The sequence below is a fragment of the Ixodes scapularis genome, unplaced genomic scaffold, assembly GCF_016920785.2.
Source record: "Ixodes scapularis isolate PalLabHiFi unplaced genomic scaffold, ASM1692078v2 PGA_scaffold0__279_contigs__length_252992795, whole genome shotgun sequence".
NCBI classification, from domain to species: domain Eukaryota; kingdom Metazoa; phylum Arthropoda; class Arachnida; order Ixodida; family Ixodidae; genus Ixodes; species Ixodes scapularis.
In genome coordinates this window covers 52,657,820-52,681,473 of record NW_024609835.1, presented here as the reverse complement: position 1 = coordinate 52,681,473, position 23,654 = coordinate 52,657,820, and the positions used below count along the sequence as shown (strand labels likewise).

At 41.7% G+C, this 23,654-nt stretch overlaps 2 protein-coding genes across 2 annotated transcripts; both read right to left on the bottom strand.

Moving 5' to 3' along the window:
* Window positions 1-1,133: 1,133 nt before the first annotated feature.
* LOC8040147 (acetylcholinesterase) lies at window positions 1,134-5,970 on the bottom strand. The gene is made up of 2 exons (XM_040221378.3): window positions 4,424-5,970; window positions 1,134-1,287 (listed from the first exon to the last, which is right to left on the bottom strand). The coding sequence occupies exons 1-2, from the start codon at window positions 5,968-5,970 to the stop codon at window positions 1,134-1,136; spliced, it is 1,701 nt and encodes a 566-aa protein (XP_040077312.3).
* Window positions 5,971-15,545: 9,575 nt separating this feature from the next.
* Window positions 15,546-19,330, bottom strand: LOC121836738 (acetylcholinesterase-like). Its single transcript, XM_042291872.1, has 2 exons — window positions 17,748-19,330; window positions 15,546-15,699 (listed from the first exon to the last, which is right to left on the bottom strand). The coding sequence occupies exons 1-2, from the start codon at window positions 19,328-19,330 to the stop codon at window positions 15,546-15,548; spliced, it is 1,737 nt and encodes a 578-aa protein (XP_042147806.1).
* Between the last annotated feature and the right edge of the window lie 4,324 nt (window positions 19,331-23,654).

Below are 23,654 nucleotides of genomic sequence, written 5' to 3'. Positions count from 1 at the left end.
CTAAGTCTTGCAGTTCTTTTCTTGCTGAGTGTAAAAAGATGATAAGAAATAAAGGTCAAATTTATAGAATCAGTAAAAGTGCACAGTTCCTGCTAAAAATATTGTACTAGTTAATCCCAGCCCCAATCACTAGAATAAATATTATAAGAGTAATCACCCTTATGAATACGCGAAATATTCAGTATGTGTAATATATTAAATGGCCTACATACAAAAAAAAACGCACGTCGCCAAACTACCTTTTCAATTGATTCTAAAGAAGAAACCGGAACAAACGGTGAAAAAATAATGAATAAAATAAATAACTAATTTATTTTTCTATTAGGCAAGAACATTAACGTCTCGAATTGTCTTAGGGTAATATAAATATATTACAATAACGAGATTGAAGAGGTTGTCTTTTTTGGTCAGTATTATTTTCTCGAGGATAGAAGTTATTAGCACAATAAATAAACCCATTAGTAATAGTTCGTTAATGAACAAAATTATCTACACTATATATTGTAAGCTTTACTGTGCTTACACGCATAATCACAACTTATAATTTTCGGTTTAGTACTGACTTTACTGCTTTCTGAAAAGATTATGCAACACATTGCCCCTAACAAAGTTGCAGCGACTGTGGTACAAGCCCTGGGGCTTAGGCGGAAGAAGAATAAGGAGTTACTCAGCTAACATGGACGGCTGTGCTTTCTTTCCTCACCGGCTACGTATACTACATGGTGGCAGCGGTGGGATGTCGTTCGCAGCTAGGCTTAGGTTTTTCGTGGGTTTTGGGGCCTGCAGTTGCGGCGCTTTGAAGTCGGGTTTGGTTAGCTTAGTTTTTTTTTTAAATATTTGCTTTATAGGTCCGTATTTAGAGAGCAAAATATACGCGAACCATTACCCTTTACTACTTAAGAGTTGAATTTCGTTGTTCTCACTTTTGGGCCCTCCTAAAGACAACATTGTAAAGGGGTGTTTGTTTTCGAAATGTAAGCTATTTTCTGGTTCTCACTAAACCTTTAAACGTACAATGAAAAACGGAAGTTCTCTCCATGAAAAAACAAACGAAGTAAACTGTGTGCGTCAACGGCCCAACAGGAATTCAAATAGGAAACACATTTACACAAAAAGACGGGATTAACATTTACTCACGGCTTCAGAAGGAGAGGTTTCCAAAGCTTACAAACGTCCCGCTTTTCCTCAAGTCCCACCTTGTAGTTGTTTGGTTGCAGACGCAGCAGCTGAGGATTTTCGACTGTGTAACGGGGCCATTCAACGCCTGCCACGGGAATCACAGGCTTCCTGCAGATATACAATATAGCGAAATATATTTAGAAAGCATTAAAATAAAGTAACAACGTCGAGAACACATCGATAAGTTTGATGGTGGTAGGAAATATCTAATGAGTAATAATATTTTCTAAAATTTAGTGCCTAAAATTTGTTTCGCAAGGAGTTTAAAACACTTCTGGGCGATACACAAAAGTGAGAAGCACATACTGCTACTATCTTCAGTGTCGAATTCAGATGCCAGCACTAAAGCCAATATAATATTTGACTTCACAGTATTCACCTACAAAATCGCGACGGGCGGGAAACGTACCTTTAAAGTAATAATTTTGACGTAATTATGGATTTACCAAACAATTTACAAACAAGACATGCTAGTTGATATAAACAAGGCGCAAATAAAAATATTGAATTCTTGATTTAATTTTAAATTTTAATTTGGTGACCTCTACTTAAAGCTAGAACTATTTTTTTTTTAGATTGTTGTAAAATTCAATCTCCACTTGAATCCGCGAGAACATAAGGTGTCAAAGCAACAGGTGCCTTGACATTTCATCATTTCTGCACACATCAGCGGATTGCACTATACGACCAAGGCAAAAAAAGAAGGAAAAACACACCACCACCTGGGAAGAATACAAAACCACTGCTGCTTTGTTATCACAGTCACCCGTGAAAAAGAAAGCCGAGTCGGTTTCCAGACATCTTCCCGTTTAACAATTTTTCAGAAGTCTTTGTGTTCATATTATAAGTCATATGGAGACTTCAGTCATATAGAGTCAAAATGCCTACTAGCCTACTCTCATTTCTATGCCCGATATGTAAAGCACTATTACACAATATTTGTGTCCCTATGTACTACGCTTTTAAACAGTGTTTACAATCTGGTTTTTGGGATTCCCATTCAAAAATGCAGAGTTTTCGCTCTCCTGTTCAAGGATTTTTAGCTCTTCTAAAATTTACCTCGGTAGAATTGTATGCTTTTCCGGTTATGTAAAACCTCACAGAATCCTATCTGCATTGAGATAGCTGGACTTACGAGCGCTTACCCAAGATACGTTATACTGAATAATTTGTCAACAATTTTGTTTTCTTGAGTTGAGTTCGTAGTTGACCACCTAGATTAGTTGCGAATGAATGTAGCTCTACAACCCTGAGCTGTCCCTTTTCCGAAGTATTTGTAATACATCGCTTGCCCTTAAATGTTAATATAAAAAACACACAACTCAAGCCCCTTTTCGATATATAAAAGACGAACAATAGACAGCTCTCGTATCTGTCTTTCTATTTCCTCCCACGTCAATAGATTATTTGCCTTATTTGTCGTGATCCAGAGAGGAGCTAGTGTTTCGTAGGCAAACTGTACAGTTTCATGGGGAAACTCAAAATTAGGAATCACAAAATCTCTAGCTTCGTAGCGCAAACCCTTAAATTTCTACAGGATTACTTCTTTACTTACCTCTCATAATCCCCCGTATCTAAACATGATACCGCTAGGCGGCAAACCATTTTAAAAATGTTAATCAATTAGCTATTTCGCTTTATCCTGGAACCAATCATTTGATAAAAATAGACTTTTATGCACAGATTTGTTACTTTGTTAATAAACCGCAATAAGTATATTATGCATCGTTAAGGCATATATTAGTCTTGCTCACGTTTTACGGCAATTCACATTTTGCTCGTCACAATTAGTAAAATTTATGTGTGCCAGAGCCTCACAAAACGCTAGAAAATTAAAGATACTTAGCATGATTTTAGATGTATAAAAAATAAAAGAGGGCAGAGGGGAGTGTAAGGTACTCCCATAATATTCTAAATTCTATTTTTTTTTTTCCTGTTCTAACCTATACTTCCACGCGTCGCAACGCTTCCCATTTCAGAAACGTTATTAGTGGCTGACATCGACATTCCAAGGCTGCAACTTAGCTTACTTCGTGCTCGCCCTGGCGAAATTGTAGACTCAGTATGGTTCGCAAAATAAATTCATTCAAGCTGTTTGGAGAAGGACCTTTATCAGCCTCATTTAGTCAACAGCACTGCCTTTTCAGAAGACTACTAGAAGACTTGGAAGCCAGGAGTAAATACAGAGTGCACGACTTTTATTCATACCAATATAAATGTTTGAAAAAAGCGCGCTAGTCTGTGTTTTATATTTATATTTACAAATTGTATCGTGGCTATACGTGTCGCTCACCCCGTAAGCTTTTTCTACGGCAAACAACATTAAAATGAATTTAAATAATTTTAATGGATGTATTTCTTCTCAGGCCGATATATACGACGTTGGTAGTTGCTTCAAACTAAAGAATTAAGCGCAGTGTCTTCAGGATTTATGCAAGACGACAGCAGTAATCTAATGCTTGGTGGCGTCTGCAAAGTAGTTTCTGCCGTATAATATGAGTTAATTTTGGCTGTTACTATAGCACTAGAAGCATTCCTTCCGCCCATAAAAATATGTATGTGTATGTGTCGTTCTGGATCTCCAAAATAAGCAATTTGAAACGTGCAACTTTTATTTGTTTTACATTCAAAAATTAAGAGCACTTACACAAGAATCGCTGTTTTCTTGATTCCCAGTGTCGTGTATGGATAGAGCTGGACAGTGTACATGATTTTCCCAAACACAAGTAGTAGGAAATGTTTTGTTGGAGTATTCAAGTCCGAACCTGTATAGTTCGTTTCACCTTACGTCTAGACGCAGCCGACGCTATGAGCTGATGGGACCAATGAGACAGTGTCAGAAGCGCGTCATCATGAATGGTATTATGTGTTCATCATCGCTGAACCAATCCTAATAGAAAAAGACCAGATTAATATCGCTTTTGGCGCCGCTTGATGGATCCCATTACCTCGAAGCATCGGCTGTGACTGGACTAAGATGAAACGAAGTGTAGTACGCACCCTAATATACTTTGCCATAAATTCGAGACCATCTCACTCCTTCAAAGCTCGATGCTACACCAGTGTTGACATAACTCTACTTCATAACTACAAAACAGAGCCCGAAATAGGATTTCATACATGCCACAATATACTGGGAAAGTGTTAATAGTCATCCCAACGCAAATTCCTTGTCACATTCATGCAAAACATGTCTCCTTACTCTCCCCAATAACCAGATGTAGGATAAAACAAACATCCTTACCCGGTTTGGACAAATGAAGTCCAAGTGCTCACAAGCTGCTTCATGAATATTTCTTCTTGTGTAGTAAAATTAAGTTTTGAAAAATACGCTCGTCCAGTTTTTCCGAGTGGCTCGGTGTATCTCGCTTTATCTTTCAAGAAAGGCAGTGATCCAAGTGTGAAGAGGAGCTCGTCGCCATGAGAAGCCCCAGTCCACTCAGGCCAGAAGCTGTAAGACGGCCTGTAGTCAAACAGGTATCTGTACGTGGTTATTCCCAGTTTTGCTATCGCATCAGTAAAAATCTGTGTTGGACAGTAGAAAATTGCATCTCCAAACATCTTGCTTAAATATTCCCCCATATCTTCATTGTTCTTTGGAACTTTATCACCGAAGTAAGCTTGAACGATTTGCTTTCGGTGAATCAATGACATATCAAAGACCCCTCCTAGTGAGAGTATGGTCGCCATCTGATGGTTTTGTGTAGCGACCTCAAGTAAACCCGGAAACCTGTAATTCAGGTAGTTTATGAACAGCGTACCTTCATTCACAAAGCCGCCTATTATGATTTCTTTGAATTCCAGATGAGACCAGTGTTCGTCAGACAATAAATCACCAGGAAAAAAGTCTTCTCCATCCACTGGCATGAACAGTTGTTGGGTTATGTCTTGAGTTTTCAAAGTCTCAAATATAAATTGCGGATCCAGTTTCATCAAGCAATTCACAATTTCCTGCTGCTGTTCGTCCATTCTCCTACGATATTCATAGCATCCCAGAGCGGCAATAATTCCAGCAAGTCTGGCACCACCTCTGTATGCAGCACCAAAAATAGTAGAAAGCTGTGTTCCGCTCTGCAAGATAACCCTCTTGAAAAGACCCCGACTGTGCGGAGAAATTGCGTGAAGTCCTGCAGAGATACTGCCGGCGCTGTGACCACATATCGTTGTCTCGTTGGGATCCCCTCCAAAGTTCGCAATATTCTTCTGGACCCACCTGAGCAGCAGGTTCTGATCCCAGAGACCCATGTTGCCAGGTAACGCCGGCGTTTCCAGCGACAGAAATCCAAATATGCTTAAACGGTAGTTGAACGTCACGAACACGACATCCGACATGGCCACAAAGTTCGCTGGGTCGTACAAAAAGAGAGACGAGTCACCCCACTGGAATGCTCCACCATGAATGAAGACTATGACTGGAAGCTTTTTGTTACAGGAGCTTGTTTTTAGACAAGATGATACAGGCCTCCAGATGTTCAGATAAAGGCAGTCCTCCGACGCACTCGAATAATTAAGTGTGCCATTGTCCATAAAATGGAGGTCCGATTGCCAGCATGGAGAAGGCTTACTTGTGGCATTGTAGATCCCATTCCATGGCGAGATGGGCTGCGGCTTTTTGAAGCGTAGTCCCCCAACTGGAGGTTTCGCGTAAGGTATTCCCAAAAAGGCTTCGACTTCTTTGTCTTCTGCTTGTACGCGTGTTCCCGCAATCAACCCCGATTCAATGTGAACGTGTGGCAGTTCGCACGACACTAGTGCCGCTAAACAAATCAAGTTCCATATGCTCACTGACATCACTATCGAGGAAGGTTTTTGGACGAGTCTGATACAACTACAAACACCACCATCGGTTTTCGGCTCTTCTGTTAGAAATGGAAGGTGTTTGTCCTCTCCCAACTGCAGCACTGAACGGTAGTTCATGCGATCCTTGCGGGACGAGGGAAGTTGCGTGACCCTGGTCATACTACGGAGAGAGAGAGTTCCGTGCACAAATATGCTAATCTATACCCGACTAAACCGGTTTTTTTTTTGTTTACTCTTAAGGCTAGATAATAAATTTTACCTGCCAACTTCGGCAACAAAAACGAACACTCGCATTTTTTTTTTTTTTTTGCGTGAAGGTTATAATATTTTTTTTTATTTTGACGGGGAGATAATCACTAGAAACTCGCGGATGTCTACCACTTTCCGTGATCTAATAGTGCTCGAACCGGCGCGCGTACGAAGGACGTTGAAAGATTTCGCGTATGGTTCTGTCGGCCCAACGGCACACTTACCACGTTACTATGAAGGAAAAAAAGAAGCGTCGATAATGATCCTTGACAATTCTCCTCTGCATCAGGCAGGTAACTTGGAAAGGGTTCAACTGCTCGATCCCGCAGTGGTAATAACTATTTTGGGCAAGAATGATTCGTTGCCAAGAAAACAAAGCTGGTTATAATGTCCTTTTCATTTTAAATACACGAAATGTATTCTTTTTTTTAAGTGAACGCTGCACAACAAAGAAGAAAGAAGTGCACGTTCTAAGTAAACGACAAAAACAAAAAATCAAAGCAACAACACTTACAAAACATAAAACAAATATTAGTTTAATGTATAAGGCATGTTGGTTACTAACAAGTACACTAAGACGATCAAAGTTTGTCCCGGTGATCAGAGAGGTCAGGCAGTACAAAATGAATAAGTGCGGCAGGTTAAACAGTGTTGACCATGAATAACGCTTTAGAGACCTTGGCAGAGAGAAACTGCGCAATACATGCGATGAACGAGGCAGAGAAAATATAGAAGGACATTCCGAAAGAAAGATTAGCTCTACGGTTTGGAATAAAGATGCTGCAAATCTGGGAATGCTCAGAGGCAATAAACGCGTAACATTGTTTTGAAACGCTTCTATTTCGGGGATAAAATATGCTTGATGAGGTTTCAAGATGTTCGATGTCTGCTCGGAAATATATCAAAATAAACACATCTGTGCCAATCTTTTTTTCTTTTTTTCCTTTTTTAAGGCAGGGAGTAAAATTAATATCACGCTTTAGGCATTCCAAGAAACGATATCATTTTTTATTTTGTTTTTGTAGCTTCAGAGCTTAAATGTGTTTTTACCTGAAATCTTCTGTCCACACGACAACATATTGAGGTCTGTTATATCAGCGAAAAACCGTACATTTGTGAATATGGTCTCGGGTTGGAAAACAAGGCGACCAAACGGGATAAATAGCACATAGCCATTTGTTTAATCTAGAAACTATTTTAAGAGCATTCAAAATAATGGTTTATCTATATTTAATACGAGCAATGGACTCCATTTTGTCTATTGTTCACGATATATTGCGAACACGATGTTTTTTTTTAATTTTGGCAGCGGTGGTGGGAAATATAGGAACGATTTAAAATGCATAATGCTTTTAGCCCACTTTGTCAAATACGGTGTCCTGGTCTGACTGGTGTAAATTGTAACATTGGCGCCAGAAAATGGCGCAATGGAAAGTTCCTGAAACCCGCATCCGGTATTCGCTGTAGTTCTTCCTTTTGTTCAACCTTGCAATGCTTTGTACTTAACACCGAACTCCCAACTTACATAACGTTATGTTTTTTTCAACTGGATGCGTTTTTTTATCACCTGGAAAGATGGCAAAAACACGTAATGTAAATACCTCTGATGTGCACACATGAGTCCAGATGCCCGCCACATGTCTCTTTTTAAACGCGCGCCTAAAGCATTACCGCATTTGTTAATTACATCATCAGAACACCAGCCCAACAGGTGTGACATTACGGTGAATTGCCTGCGAAAGGTGCATGTTAATCACGACAGCCAAGTATGAACTATTGTAAATACGTCCCTCTACATTGAATCCTGCAGTAATACGTCTGATATACATACAACCGATAATTTCCAATGAGTGAGGATTGTGAACCTGGATGAATGAACAGGGCAATAGCGACTGTGAATAGCTACGTGTAGATAACAGGAGCACTTTTCTTAGACACGCCGAAAGTTTCTCAACACTCGTAACACTGTCTTGCAAATTTCCCGCTCGGTTTAGAATTCGTAGAGTGTACCGGCGTTTTTATCTTCACCAAACGCAATCTTAATACCAAAAAATCATGTACAGTCGGTGACAAAAGTCTCCAGGACACGCGAGCTGCGACTGAAACGCATTGCTCTGCCATCTGCCGGCGGGTCGCCTGGTTTCGAGATCACAGAAAAGCGCATGCGCGTCCTATTCTGCCTGCCAACACGTGCGCTTTCCCGCTCTTCTGCGGCGCGGCGCCTAATTCGGAATCAGGCGCGTGGTTCCGCCTCGGAGATAGCGCTTACTGACATGGCACCTATGAAGCAAGAAGTCACGGCCGCTCAACTGAGCAATAAGCTGAAGAAGAGTGGTTGTTTGGGCGAGTTGGTTTGACATCTTATACAATCGTGTGCGCAACAAAGACGAGGACAAAAGCAGAGAAGAGGACACAACAAGGCGCAACTTTCAACTGAATTTTATTGAAAACGTGTTCCGGTATATATATAGTCTCAACCATCGTTACAATGACAACAAAAAAAGACAAAAGTATAGGAAGAAAAACACCATGACAGAGCATAACTGGGAAACAACACTATCTCGTTCTCAGGAAAAACAATTCCTTCTCCGATAATGCGAATGCCCACTCGAAGCTAGTCAAAACTTTTGACTAGCTTCGAGTGGGCATTCGCATTATCGGAGAAGGAATTGTTTTTGAAACACAGGTTAACAATACTCCTTTTGACTCAAAAGGAGTATTGTTAACCTGTGTTTCACCAATGTACTAAAAAAGTCCTGTGAGCATTTGATCCCCCAGGGTTTTAATCAGCAAGTTTTGCGCTTGCTCGCAGCTGGGTATCCAAAACACCTTCTTGTTGCGGTCGCGGAAGGCCTTCTAAGAAAGCGCTGTCTCGTAGAAAACAATGAGAGCCAGCCGGTAAGACAAAAAGGAAAAGTTGTTGTGATTCCGTATGTACACCGAGTGTCGCACAATCTAAAGAAAATAGCAATGCGATCCAATGTAAAGGTAGTGTTTTCTGCGCCCAATAAGCTCATGGAACTGTGCAAACTATCAAAGCCTGGCGTGCGTGCCAAACACGGTTGTGAAAAGAAGCACAGAACGAAATTTGTCGACTGTACAGATGGCGTGGTTTACCGCATTCCGTTGTCCTGTGGCAGCCACTACGTCGGGCAGACGGGGCGCTGCCTAAATGATCGGCTTCGCGAGCACAATAACAACGTGCAAAAAAAGAACGGTGGCTTTCTTGACTTGCATTGCAGGACATGCGGTTGTACCCCACTGTTGGATGAATGTGTAAAAATTGGGAAATGCAAGTCAGCGGTAACTCGCGAAATCATAGAAGCCGAGCACATTGATTATTTAGGAGACATGTGTGTTGCTATGCCGTCGATCGCATTATCGGAGAAGGAATTGTTTTTCCTGAGAACGAGATAGTGTTGTTTCCCAGTTATGCTCTGTCATGGTGTTTTTCTTCCTATACTTTTGTCTTTTTTTGTTGTCATTGTAACGATGGTTGAGACTATATATATACCGGAACACGTTTTCAATAAAATTCAGTTGAAAGTTGCGCCTTGTTGTGTCCTCTTCTCTGCTTTTGTCCTCGTCTTTGTTGCGCACACGATTGTATAATAAGCTGAACTGGTTATCAAGCAAGGTGCGCTGACACGGCGAAATGCGGTGCAATGCCCCAGGCGGTATCTGTAGTTTCAGAATATGTAACAGACGCTCGTAAGCTGCAAGCACTATCTCCGAGGCGGAACCCTGTGCCCGATTCCGAGTTACGCGCTGTGCCGCAGAAAAGTGGGAAAAAGCACATGTTTGCAGGCAGAGTAGGGCGCGCATGCGCTTTTGTGTGATCTCGAAACCAGGCGACCCGCCGGCAGATGGCAGAGCAATGCGTTTCAGCCGCAGCTCCCACGTCCTGGGGACTTTTGTCCCCGACTGTACATTACTCTACATGAATAGCGCAAAAGACAGACAAGGACCTGCTTAACCAACTGGTCCACCTTAATATTTTAGTAAACGTCTAAATACATTTAATTATTTTGTTTGTTTCGCGCTTTATCCCTTCTCTTTTCTCCGTTTTTCTATCATCCGTGGGGCTGACGCCTCTCCCGCCGGTTTTGAGAAAATGGCGTCCTTCGCAACAACTCCAAATAACTCCCTTGCTTGGTCGTTTTCGAAAATCCAATCATCAGGAATCTCGAACGCAGCAAGCATATCACAAATATGTATGCAAGTGCAAGAGAGCGTTTCCAAGACAAGTCTCTCCTTGAAGTGCCGCAAATTGTAATTCTACTTTACTGTACGCTCGCCCTCTTCTGGAGTACAAAGCAAAACGCCTCTGAGTCGAGTTGGCGTCTCATAAGCGAAGGCCTCTCAATGTGAAGGTATCGAGCACGCGAAGCCTGAAGCAAGAGAGGGTTCGCGTACAGAGAGTAGTGAATGACGACGACGAGTTGCCATACATGAGCAAAACGATTTTGTGGAGGTTGCCGACGGATATCGGCTTAACGTTTGAGAAGAGGAAAAGGGAGACTTTGACTCATCAAACGCAGCGAAATTATTGCTGGCCGTCGAAGAGGCCTGAAGCCGACTAAGAAATCTTAAGGAAAGGGCAGATGTGTTTCTGGCTTTATATTTTTGCCACTGTAGCATATTTTTACTAAATTCGCCTCACGCATCCTCTTAACTTTGTATGCAACGTCATATTAGTCAAATATTCGAATAATCACACTATTTAAAAATGCGTGAACCCTTCGCGTGTGACCTTAAACGTTAATAGTCGCAAGCTAGAAAAAATGATTTCACATGAAACTGTAATTTTGTTTACCTTATACTTACTAGATCAGGTCGGAGGTAGTAAATTGTGCGGTTGTACGTTCCGTTGTTGTGAAAGAAGAATAAGAAGTCAAATTTAAAATAATCGCGTCCCTTTTTTGTTTTTTTGTTTCCTGCAGGCGCATTCTTTACCTGGCAGAATGCTTGGTTAACGCTACATGTACCAAGTAATATCTACGGCAGCACAAGCCCAAGAAGTTCTAGCAGTGTGATTTTGTGAAGGGCTGATAACAACAGGTCTTGCAGCGCCGTCAGGAAAATAACTCTGAATAATCTTGTTCATGATGGAGGCAATGGGACAAAAATAGATAAAAAAAGAAGATTGGATGTTCGTGTTTATACACCGTAAGGTCGGTCTGATTTTGACGTGCAGCGACAGTGGTTTATGCCATGGATGAGAAATTTGGCCAGTGCAGTGCCACTTCTGGCCTGGGGTCTTTATTCTGTATCACGCAGTAGTGATACACGACCGCACGCCGGTACGATCCTTATCCAGATCGAAACGGGCCTGGAATCTCCAGCGCGAGTTTTTGCTCCACGTGCTCTAAGCTCCGGTGAAAATGCTGCTGACTTCTTCAGAGCCTAAACAGGCAACACTGCAGACTACCACACTGAGATAAATAACAAAGGCTGTGAACGGTAGTTTGCAAGCAAGCTTCTCCCCAAACTTTCTCCCAACACCCTCAACGCCAACGCGGGAATGTGGTATTCAAGCAAGACTTACTAAAAAGTAACTTTAATGGTATTTCAATATAGTTAGGAATGAACTCCTTGAGCTCTCAAAAAAGGTAATCTCACTTGATATTGTATACCAGATTGGCACTATCGCGGCGATTCACGGCTACAAGCAAGTGCCTCCATACCACTGCGAGTTCAATCACATTAAACTGTTGTGGAACAAGGCTAATAGGGATCAGTGGCAAGTAAAAACAACACTATTAACTTTTTGCAAGAAGTAGACAAGGTCCGACCAGAATAATTTTTATATGTAATCTAATAGGGCTTGCGAACCTTTTATCCCTATATTTAGCGTGGGGAAGCAGAAGCGCGGGAAAGGGACGTTATTGTCAACAATTGACATCAGACAATCGGTTTCCAGTGTTGGTGAATCGAGTACAGACATTGCCATTTAATCTAGCTCATTTTTTGATGGAGTCCAGGTAAGGATAATAATTCCTGGATACGGGGCAACGAGGGGGAGAAATAACAAACAGAAATCTCCAAAAACAGCTAGGTAATTCGTGCGCGACTAAAGCGCCCTTCTCCAGGTATTATTATCGTTATTCCTGTCCAGCTTGGTGCATCTTTGCATTAATTACATTAGCATCAAGGTGCTAGCTGACGAACGAATGCATGAAAGGGATCGCCGCCTTTTCAAAATTATAGACATGTGACGGTGAGAGTAAAGTGTAGACAAAAGGTTTCTTACGAATGCCTTAATATTTTTTCTTAAACCAACTTGTGTGCAATGCTTGCATTGTTTAGTGAAGTAATGTAAGTAAACCATAAAACAAAAATCAGTCTTCAGCATATGTAATACCCTCTCACGAGGGCCTTTAGGGGTAATATGAATAAATGAATAAATATGGCCGAAGGAGGTGACCTATTCCTCATTGAAAAAAAACATGTTTGCAACCATTGCCTTCAGCATACTGGCTCTAACAATGTTATAAGTTTTTTTATGGGTTTTTTAGCACTTCGTAAGCGCTAGCAGGAGATCACAGCAGTTCATCCTGTTGAAAAAAGATACCACAACGAATTCGACCTGCTTGTATGCGTGAATTCTTGCTCAGACAGATCTCTGCAGTGATGCCCGGTATTCAACTTAAGCCAAACTTCATGGTAGTCAAACGTCTTGGCGCCTTGTAATTTCACCTGACACAATACAAAGGAACATACAGTCGTAGCCTATTCTGCTGAGCCTGTCGTCAATTAGGCCGTGCCTAAGCATGTAGTCAGAGAGTCTCTGTACATAAAATAATTTATTTAGTTTGACAAACATTTTGAGGTGCTGTTACCGAGTATATTAGCTTGGCCGTTACAGCTTTCTGGGAAACAAGAATGGTACTAATAAACCTGGGCAAGTTTTTTTTGTATTAAGAAATCAAATTTGACACGTTTTGACAAAATATGCGCTGTATGTATATCTTGATTGTCTCGGCGTTCTCGGTGAAATCTTAACAAAAATAATTCGCTCATTCGTCTGTCTTCACGCTTTTTTTTTTTTTTGTCTAGGTTGAAATATGTCCGTTAGATACATTTGAGTTATTTTTTGTAGCTTACGAACTTCGCAACAACTTCGTGCATTAATAAATTCGTTGAGCCTGGAAATGTTGCTGCGCTATTAAATGCTATCGTATTTAATGGCGCGGCGTCATCTCCAGCTTCGAAGCTGCACAGGAAACCGGTATGTTATACGTTGCCCTCGCACTACAAAGGTAATGAATGACGCAGCGCTATTCTATTCGAACTAATATTCGCCCACCTTTTGTAATTTGTTTGCTTTCAAGAGCCCTACTTTCGTATTTTCCACAACCATGTGCGCTAAATATAATACAGAGTTTTCAATCTACGTATAAAGCTTGGCAAAATAAAGAACATAGGTTTTACTTTTTTTAGGCTGCTAGCTTGACGCATACTCCCCCCTCCCCCCCAACCCAGTGTCTTGAACAAAAAAAAACAAAAAACTATGCACATACTAAACACAAACGCCTTCGGCTGTAGTCTTTGCAGGGTTTCGTGCTCTGTGCATAAATTTGCTTGCTTTTAAGAGGCGGCGAAATCAAAGGTCACACTCTGTGCGTCTTAAGGCTGTTCTATCTTTTCTTAAATGTGCTGATATGACTTACTTTTCGGGATGGAGTATAAATAATTTTTGGCAAACTTCTCTGAAGTTGTATATCATGAGTATTGCAGACACCAATGATGCAGTGGCATACGGGCAGGCATATAAGCTCCTCATAGTGCGCATAGTGTGCCTCATAGTGTGTTCGTAATCCCCATTGTGTGCATGGTCTTTAGAGATGTGTTCATAACAGACGTAATTGAAGAAGTTCCCAGCTCGTCGTGTGAATTTTTCGTTTTAGCAAAGACGTTTCAAAACTTTACTTTGACCACTCAAACTATTGCAATGTGTGTCTTCACACTAATCGAAACCAAACAAAAACTGCAAGCAAATCGAAGACCAGGACGGATGGAGACAAAATATATGACGACGAAATTGGGTGACTCGCTGGTCTTTCGTGCTTTGTGGACGATTTCTTTCCAGGTGGCGTTCTTTTGTTAGAGGGATCATCAGGAATAATAGGTGCGGCAGCCACTCCACTTCTGTAAAAAAAAATATATATATATAAATATATATATATATATATATCATTTTATACCTTTTTATGAATTAGTTCTACCTGTGGCACTTTTATGTCGTTTTCTTTTAGGTACCAGTCGTTTAAACCGATATTCATTTGATGTATAAGAAAGATAATTTAAAAAAAAAGCCTCTCTTTCTATCGCAACGTGTGTTGTTGAAACACCCAGCATTTTAGTCTAGACACAAAGCGGGGCGCTTAAAGAAGCATTTCAGAAATTCGACAGAAAAATAGGGTCGTTGTTAAATAGAAAAATTATTTCCTGGAACAAACAGTTAGCCCCTGCGGACATTAAGGATAACAGGAAACATATCATTTGACTAAATAATTAAGTTTACTGATTAACTTTTTATTTGTTAAGATAAACATACGGCTCCCATTAAAAACCTGCTGACAATCATTGAAAACTCTTAACTCAACTTATCTTAGAAAGTTATAAGGCTGACGCATCATTTTAGGGCGGGTCGAAAAAAACTTAATTTGAACGTGTTTCAGGTTTTGGTTTCCTAACTGAGCGCACCTATGCACTAGCGGTACTGCTCCCTAGCGCTTCGTTTTGTTATCCGCCCTATCTTCTGAAAGTTTTAAAATATTTTGCTGAAACACAGCGGTTGGTATATCTCTATGAGTAGTAGAGGTTGTGATATCGAAATCAAAAACGTCTGTTTGAAAACAGTAGGTATTTATCTACCAATGAAAGCATCAAGGCTGACTTTTATCTTGGGGCTTAGCTGAAGCATTCCTGTATTAATACAGTTACCGGCTTCTTCCGTAAGGTATACAAAACATTTTATAAAAACCAAAAGCGCAGCAGTCATCCATAAAGTATGCACGATCGTCCCTTTTGGCCTTCAGGAGACCAAAGTGCCATTGAGTCAGGAAGGAAAAAGTGATTGTGAATGAAGGCACTCAGACCTATTCAAAAGAGGTATTTTCTCGCAAGCTTTCGTGCGTACAGTCGCAGACACACTTAGCCGAATAACCCAACGGCGTGTTGTATTTTTCGCAGGGCGCTAGACAAGCGGCAGTGAAAAAACAATAGTTACTGAAATCACTGCACAGTGATTTCAGTAGTTGGTGATTTCGCATTTGGTGTCTTTTATTATAGTAAAGCTCCAATTAGGACACTTACTTTTTCATCAAGATAGACTTCCAAACATCACAGTCGCGTCGTTTCAACTCACGACCCCTCGTATAATTGTTGGGTCGAAGGTAAATATAGTCAGGATTTTCTGCGGAGTATTGTGGCCACTCGGCGTGCGACAAAGGTATCGTCGGCTTCCTGAAAAAATCAAAACAGTGGTTCAAATAAATACCTGTGAAATTATCGCGCGCAGTAACACTGAGAAGCAAGAACAAAAAAACAAAAAACAAAAAAAAATAAAGCAAATGGACGAGTGATAATCACACTTAACAATCACGAGCTCATTTACAAGACTTTCCCATGATAAAGGCTTGATGGATTTGTAACTTCACGTGCTGCACATACTGGCGTTACAGCAGTAAGTTTTTTTAAGCAAAACAATAAAACAAATGACACTTGGCACGTTCATTTGCGTACAATTATTTTAGTAGTTTACTCAAAATCTTTCTTTCATAGAAAACGAACGCTTGAAAAGCGTATAACTACAGTTTCATCATGCTTATGGTTCTCGTACATATTGTAAATAGTCTATTAAAACGTTTTAGTTGGTTTATATTGACAAGAAAAGTAATCTTCCGATCATATCGTTTTTTTTTTCTAGCTTATTGCGTTACAGAAAACTACCATAAACATTCGTTGAAAAGCTAAAGTAAATATATTCCGTTTTGCATTAGCCACCAGCAATTCCCCGGATTTCCTCCTTGTCTGGGGGCGTGATTGATGTTGCGTGTCCTTGCTAATGGTACTCTTTTAGGGTAACTGAATTTGTGTGCAATACACAGAACCCATTATCCGCACAAGGAAACTCTGAAACGCTAAATAATTTAATATATTTTTTTGCTGCTAAGCGAACAAATAATGTCGTGTGTAGTTTAAATAATTACTATAAGTAACCTACCTATTAAGTTACTTTTTGTGTAAATTTATTTCCTTCTCGGAATCCCAGTTTTGAAAACAAATAAGAGTTTTATGTGCACTTGTTTTTTTTTGTTTGTTTTTTTCAAGTGCAAATTATTTTTGTCAGTAAATTGGTTGTATTGCACCACATCATGTGACCGCGGTTTGGTGTTATAAATATTGCGATATTACCTCTTCATTTAGTTTTAATGGTATCTATGCATTTATTATATACTTTTAAGACTTAATAGGGAGTTTTAGCAGGTCGTTTCCACACGAACGGTTCGCCCTCGAACGCATCCGCGACGCCACTGCGCATGCGCGCGCGAGTCGTTCGGGGAGTCGGGAGGCCCTTCTCGTTCCTTTCTCCCATTCTGGCCGCTGGAGTCGTCACCGCAACGCACCCAGCACCGTTCACGACTCGGGTAAAAAAAGATGGCGCTCGGTTCGGCGACCGCCTTCGCCGACCCAGCCGAGCGTTAGGCTTAGGACAGCGGGAGGCGATTTGCCGTCCTGTTTAAGTCTGCTTCATTTGAGAGGTTGAACCAAATCATTTCGAGAACTGCTCACAATGGCAAGCGATCGTAAATGCTGTACACTGAGCATGCTAGTAAATCTTTGCGATCTGCGGACAGACTAGCTGCCGTGGCCACCGCGAGCAGACGAAATGATTTGGTTCGACGGCACACAACGTGAACGATCGTAGAAAGTTGAAGATGACGGAGACACACCACATACCTTTACGGTCGTTTACACTTTTTACTCTATCTAGCTTCGCAGTTCTTGAAATTCCGATCGGCAAATGTTACGTCGGCCGTCTTGTTTACATCAGTCGTACGCCGGAAACACGAACCGCCACTGCCGCCACTACGGTGCCCGCCACCGTCGCCACTGATTTACACGTTGCATAATGTTTCACATGCTTACTAGAAGATGGCGCCACCATTAAGCATGATCATCATCATCGTCTACACGGTCGCGCCACTTTCACGATTCGCTAAAGTATGTCAAATTTGACGTACGGTTTCACGGAACGGACCAGCTGTACCGTTCGTGATTTCGGAACCGTGTGCTTGAAAAACGACTCGCTAAAACTCCCTAGTATCGCTCACGGCTTCTTTTTATCTTGGTTGTTTCATATCGTTTGGAGTTATTTATATCTCACAAAATCGGAAAGTATGTTCGTTTGTAGTTGTTTGATGATTTTACTTATAAATTACGCAAGTGTAAATCATAACTTTAAAGCTTCTGCCACAAAGCAGTGAAAATATATAAATCAATTTACTCACCCTGTCGTCATGTATGAGGACAGCATGTCTGAAAGCTGATGCATGAAGTCATCCTCCGCCTTGGTGTAGTTTCGAAGTCCAAAATGATCATGGACGATACTCCACATATAAGGTGTGTGCTTGCTCTTTTCGTACATGAAAGGCAGCGATCCCATTATGAACATGACATCGTCCCCGTGCACCACGCCATAAGACTTGGGCCACACGCTGATTGAAGCTCTGTGATCGTAAATGTATCTGTAGGTCTTGATGCCAAGCGCCGCCGCCTTGTCCGCGAATAGCACGGTGGGGCAGTAAAACCCACCGTCGCCGAAAATATGGGCGAAAATTGTTATCACCGCCTCATCAGTGTGCTTTACGTCGTAGTCACCGTAGTAATGCTCTACAATGTTCTTAGCTTTGGGCACAGGAATGTCGAAGAGCGTGCTCAAACCAAACGTCAGAACAAATCGGTAATCTGCAGTAGCCAAAAGATTACCAAACTGCGACGCAGCCAACCTGATGTTATGAACAAAGATTGTACCTTCGTCTTTCACTGTCCCCAGAAACAGTTCTTTGGTGTTGATATCATTGCTTGACGCATCAACAAGAGGGTCGGTTGGAAGGAATTCGTCCCCATGAACTGGCGCATAGAGCTGTTTAATAGGCAATTCCTCTTTCAGTTTCGCAAGCATGACCTTAGCATCGGCCTTTTTTAAGCAAGTGATAACCTCCGGGATTTGCTTTTCTAGCTGTTTTGCAAAGTCATAACACCCCTGGCCAGCAGCCGTTCCAATGAACTTCGAGACTCCTTTGTACGCCTGGCCTACGATTATGGAAAGGGGAGTGCCGCTCACAAGAAACAGTCTCTTGAACAGACCTTTTCCTTGTGGAGAGATCGAAAACAAAGAGGCTGAAATCGAACCGGCGCTTTGGCCGCTAAGGGTAACCTCCGCCGGGTCTCCGCCAAAGGAACCGATGTTTTTCTGTACCCATTTGAGAAGGTGGTGCTGATCCCAGAAACCCAAGTTCCCGGGGAGGTCCGCTGTTCCAGTGGACAAGAAACCAAGAGCGCCAACGCGGTAGTTAAAACCCACCGTCACTGCGTTTGCCATGACCGCCAGGTTAGACAGGTCGTGCACAAAAAGAGCCGAATCGCCCCACTGAAATGCGCCCCCGTGAATGAATACCATCACAGGCAGCTTGGCGTCGCATTTTCCGAGTGAAGGGCAAGCCGCTGCAGGTCTCCAGACATTGACATACAAACAATCTTCCGATGAGTTAGAGTAGTCCAACACGGTGTCCGGTAAGAACGGGAAATCGAGTTGCACGCACGGGCTTGGCTTACTTGTTGCGTTGTAGGTTCCATTCCACGGCTTCGCAGGCACCGCTCTCTCAAAACGAAGGTCCCCGAGAGGTGGTTCTGCATACGGTATTCCCAAGAAAGCGTCAACCACTTTGCCACTTAGAGGGCTCCGCACTCCGGCGACGAGTCCAGCTTCGATCTTAACGACCGGTGTTTCACACACAGTACCTTGGAACAAATACAACAGCAAGCCAGAATATGCCGTTAGCACCTCGATGGAAGAAAAAAGCTGTTGCATCCTGTTTTCCTCACGTGGCAGGGTCCAGGTCGAAGAGGGTTCAACAATGGCAGGTTTAGCTCATGACAAGCGACCTTTTGCGCATTCCCATGAAGAGTGCATTCACCGGAACGGGTCTCGTCCTCGAGAATGCGAGAGACATTGGGGTTTTTGTTGCCATAGGCGCACGGCTCGCGTTCTTCTCGTAGAAAAAAACAAACGTAAAAAGGTTTTCAGGGACAAGCGGAGTGACGATTTGTATCTTTATCTAGAAATACAAAAAAAAAAAATTCATAGCGCGGCTGCTTACGAGAGTGAACGTGACCCTGCGGAGTCAGAGTAAACTGCTGTTCAGAGCTGTTTACTTTTATTGTGGTGAATGACATTAGCTCGAAGCTTCGCCTCAAACCTTTTGATTTTTGTTTTATTGCAGGCCTCTTCCCTCTCTTTACTCTCCACCACGCGTCGCTCCCTGAAGCTGCTGGAATGATGAAAGGAGTGCTCCATCATTCCGGCAACTTACCCTCACTCTTTGTGCAAAAGCGAAATGAAAGCTGCTGCGACCCTGAATGTGTGTGGCAGCGTGTCTGCTACTAGATTAAGCGGAGGGTGAATAGTAAATCATATTTCGGATAGTATAGTCAGCCGCATATGAACTTATGTTCATAAAATATGAAGAACACGCATAAAACGTTGCTGCTCGTTTACAAAAAACGTTGTAACCTCAACACTTCCATTTTTATTCGTTTTAATAAACCGGTGCTCATAAAACTTCAATTGAATCCTTCGTCTGATTACAAACTAAATTATTAAGATCAAACTATTGTTTATGAAATACCAGTATTAACGTCTCAGTTCGCTCACAAGATACCATCTCAAATGAGGAGACGTATAAAGATCAACGTGTAATTGTCTTTTCGTGTAAGGTCACGAATTCTTCGATTATACAATAGACAAGTTAGGCTAAACTTATAAACCTCTTATTCAACATGCTATTAAAACGACGTATGTGCTCAAGCGGATATTGCCTGTGCCTACACTGTGCTCAAGCGGCTATTGACAAACAACAATCCAACAGCTGACACAGAAAACTGCCCAATCGACAGATGGATGTAAGTCACAGCACACACAAAAAAAAAAAGAGAAGCTAAGAAACATTCTTAAGAAGAAAAAAAAGCCCCTGCATCTACGCAACTGTTTCTTGACAGCTCTAGAGAGTTCCGGTATGATACTTGGCCGTCCAGTCGATCTTGGAATAAACTTGTTTTGAAGGTTGACGCAAATGAGAGAAGCGGGTTTGATGATCTTGAAGGTCGAAGATGGTAGGCACGCATTTATCCCAGCACGGAGCACGACGCAATTTTGTCAGCTCTATAGAAGACTATTCTCAGAGTCGACCTTGATGAAAAACGCTGCGTGCCTTTCTTTTGCCGCTGAGGTCAAGTTGAAAAGGAAAAGTTTTGAGGAAACCATAAAAGAATAAAAGCAAGCTCACTCTGTGCGAAACGTAACCGATTCACGCGGTGTTGATGGCGCCCACAAGATCACGCAATGAATGTGCAGTCAAGCGCGACTTTTGTTTTTATGTATAAATGTATGTCCTAACGCTGACGTTGGTGAAAGAGAATAATTTTAAAAGTTTGTGACAGCTTTTTTTTTTCTTTTTGCTGTTTATGAACTATACATTTATATGCCGGTTTAATTGTTTATTCTTGTTCTTGTGGCAGCTTGTGCTATTTTGTTTTGTATGTTTTAGTTTACCAAGTCAGAGATATAGGCGTAACGTACTTCCGCGGACACTCTGAGCTGAAACAGTCGTTTGCGCTTTTTTGGCGAACATGCCAGTTTTTCAGAGAGCTACTGTCTAAACAAGTGGAATGCGAAGTTAAGGTCCCATACTCGGGTACTATTTGACGAATTGAGAGCTAGTAGAGTTTGTCGGAACCGCAGACGAAAAAAAAAGGCCAGATCTGGTGTTTCAGCTCATGTTGTCCGCGGTGGTACATCTGGTCTGCAATGACAGTTTAGGAGCACAGGCAATTTATATCAGTTTGAGCACCAAAGGCATTAAATAATATCTACCTTGTACAGACGTCATTGCAGAGCATGCAGTGCCCCGCTGCTGTCATGTTAGTAAACATGTGCAAGCGCAGTCGCTACTGTTCCCTTGCCACCTCATCGCTACTGTTCCCTTTATAGATGCTACTGCTCATGCTGGGTAAGCTGTCGCAAAACGTTTGACCAGTCCCTTCCGAACCATGCTCCCCCCTTATCCAGATAACTTGTACGTTCGCGTCACTGATCGCGCAGTCAGCGAAGCAGTTTCCCACAATGCACTCTTAACAAGATAACGCTCAAAATGTGTTTATTGTAAGTTAAAATGTGCTAAAATTTGTTATAGGTTAAATTATGTTAAAAAATGCGACGTCACTTGATAAAATCATATTTTCCCCAGAATACCCCAGAAAGCTGCTTGTGAAGAATCTTTCTGGCCCATCCGCTCGTGAAGAATTAGTACTAGTTCATCGGCGTAGAGGCATTTGTTCGTTCCAACCTGATAGCTATGCGCGTGTCGACATCTTCAGACATCAACGTGCGTACCACTGGTTCTTATAATCGTAGTTGAACTGTAAAAACCGTGTCCGCACAAGGGGCAGTGCAACGCGCTCCAGAGGGATAATAATGTTAACGTGAGTACTCGGTTATTTTACTTTTGCATGAACAAAATTATGGTCCGAAATTCAATTGCTAAGAAACCGGGGTAATGGTACAGGTGTTCAATTGACCAAGCGTCAATTAAAGGCATGGTGTCTACTAAGAAACAATTCGTACGGGTAAATTTTAATCGCAAGCCGTCCCTTTATTGGTAAGCTACAAGAAAAAACGAGCGTGTTTGACCACGCCATTAAACTTGCATTTCCCCGAAAAAAAGAACATTTGCGGAAATTGTTCACCGAAAAAATATATTACGCGTCGCGGAACGCTCATTCTCTTGCCGAAACATAGCGCTAGCGGTCCGGAGTAGATGCCAAAGCTTCAGAATTAGCCCGCCAGATCATCTTGCTTCGGAATTAACCGTTATCTTGATCAAACGCAATGTAATTTTCTCGAACTCTCAACGGGAAAATGAATTGGGCCCGTTTCCGGTCGTTGGCGCCATTCAGCCCCATGTATTCATGTGCTTCGTCAGTCATAATTTTTCCATTAAAAATTTCGAAAAATTGCTTATAAATGTGAAAAAGATAAAGGTTGTTTCTTAAACTTTGGCCTTTGGTCCGGACCACTAGCGCGACATTTGGACAGAGACTGAGCGTTCAAATATGCGTACTTTAGTTTTCCGGTTAACAAAAACTACTTTTTTTCTTTTTTTTTTTTTTTTTTTTTGGGGGGGGGGGAACAAAGAACAGGGAACACCCTGTTCTTTGCCATAGCCCTTCAGGTGAAAATGAGTTCATTCACCTGTAGATAGTGGGATTGCAGAACATGGTTGTTGATAGTGGAAGGCTTTCCAAAACACGTCTTGCATACGCAAGTTGTACTCGCGTATAGTTTCCATGGAAAGCGAAAACAAACAAAAAAAAACAAGAAAAAAAGATACTTTTTTTACTGCTCAGCGGAAGCTTCGCATTGCGGTTTCAAGTGTTCCGTGTTGAATCTGCGTTTCTATGTGGCAAAACGAGCTCCTGTTATCAACCCTACGATATTGCTAAACTAAAACTTTATAGTTCTGTTGAACACACACAACACAGAAATAAATTGCACCAGTATGGTATTTTATGACCCACAAAGAGTAAGGTTATGACCCGCAAATGCGACTGATTAAGAGCACCCTGAGCAACATTGGAACCTGAGCATTATAATAAAAAGTTACTTTGAGTAAAAATAACCAATAGCTTCCCATGGCATACCCAGGTCACCTACATCTTAAGCAAAGTTTCCCCCGGCTACCTACGTCGCTAGTTTTCTTAAGCACCTTCGCCTATCAAGCGGATTTTATATCGAACACGTATGCACCCGAAGCTCGAATACGCATCAGCAATATGGGACCCGGTCCAACGTTTTGATCATTCCAAAAATATTTTGGTTACGGGGCATATAGTAGTAAAATGGGATATACAGGGTGTGGCGATAATAATCCCTGAAGAAGGGGAAAAGGGGGACAAAGGACAAACACAAATCTCCAAGCCCAGCTAGGTGAAATTACTAACCCTACAGAGGGTGTGTAATTTTAATTCGAACATACTTTGAAAAAAGGTTGGTAGACGAGTTTCTTCTTCACCGTGTATTTTCACTCTCAGCGGATAGTGGATGAGGTGATAATTGTCATGGTAAGCAGGCTAATCAA

Bases quoted from the DNA above. Each gene is read 5' to 3' on its own strand.
- LOC8040147 (XM_040221378.3), bottom strand. From the start codon at position 5,970: ATGTCAGTGAGCATATGGAACTTGATTTGTTTAGCGGCACTAGTGTCG. The intron at 1,288-4,423 runs GTAAGGATGTTT...GTATATCTGCAG, and splicing joins ACTTCATTTGTCCAAACCGG to GAAGCCTGTGATTCCCGTGG.
- LOC121836738 (XM_042291872.1), bottom strand. From the start codon at position 19,330: ATGCAACAGCTTTTTTCTTCCATCGAGGTGCTAACGGCATATTCTGGC. The intron at 15,700-17,747 runs GTGAGTAAATTG...TGATTTTTTCAG, and splicing joins TCCTCATACATGACGACAGG to GAAGCCGACGATACCTTTGT.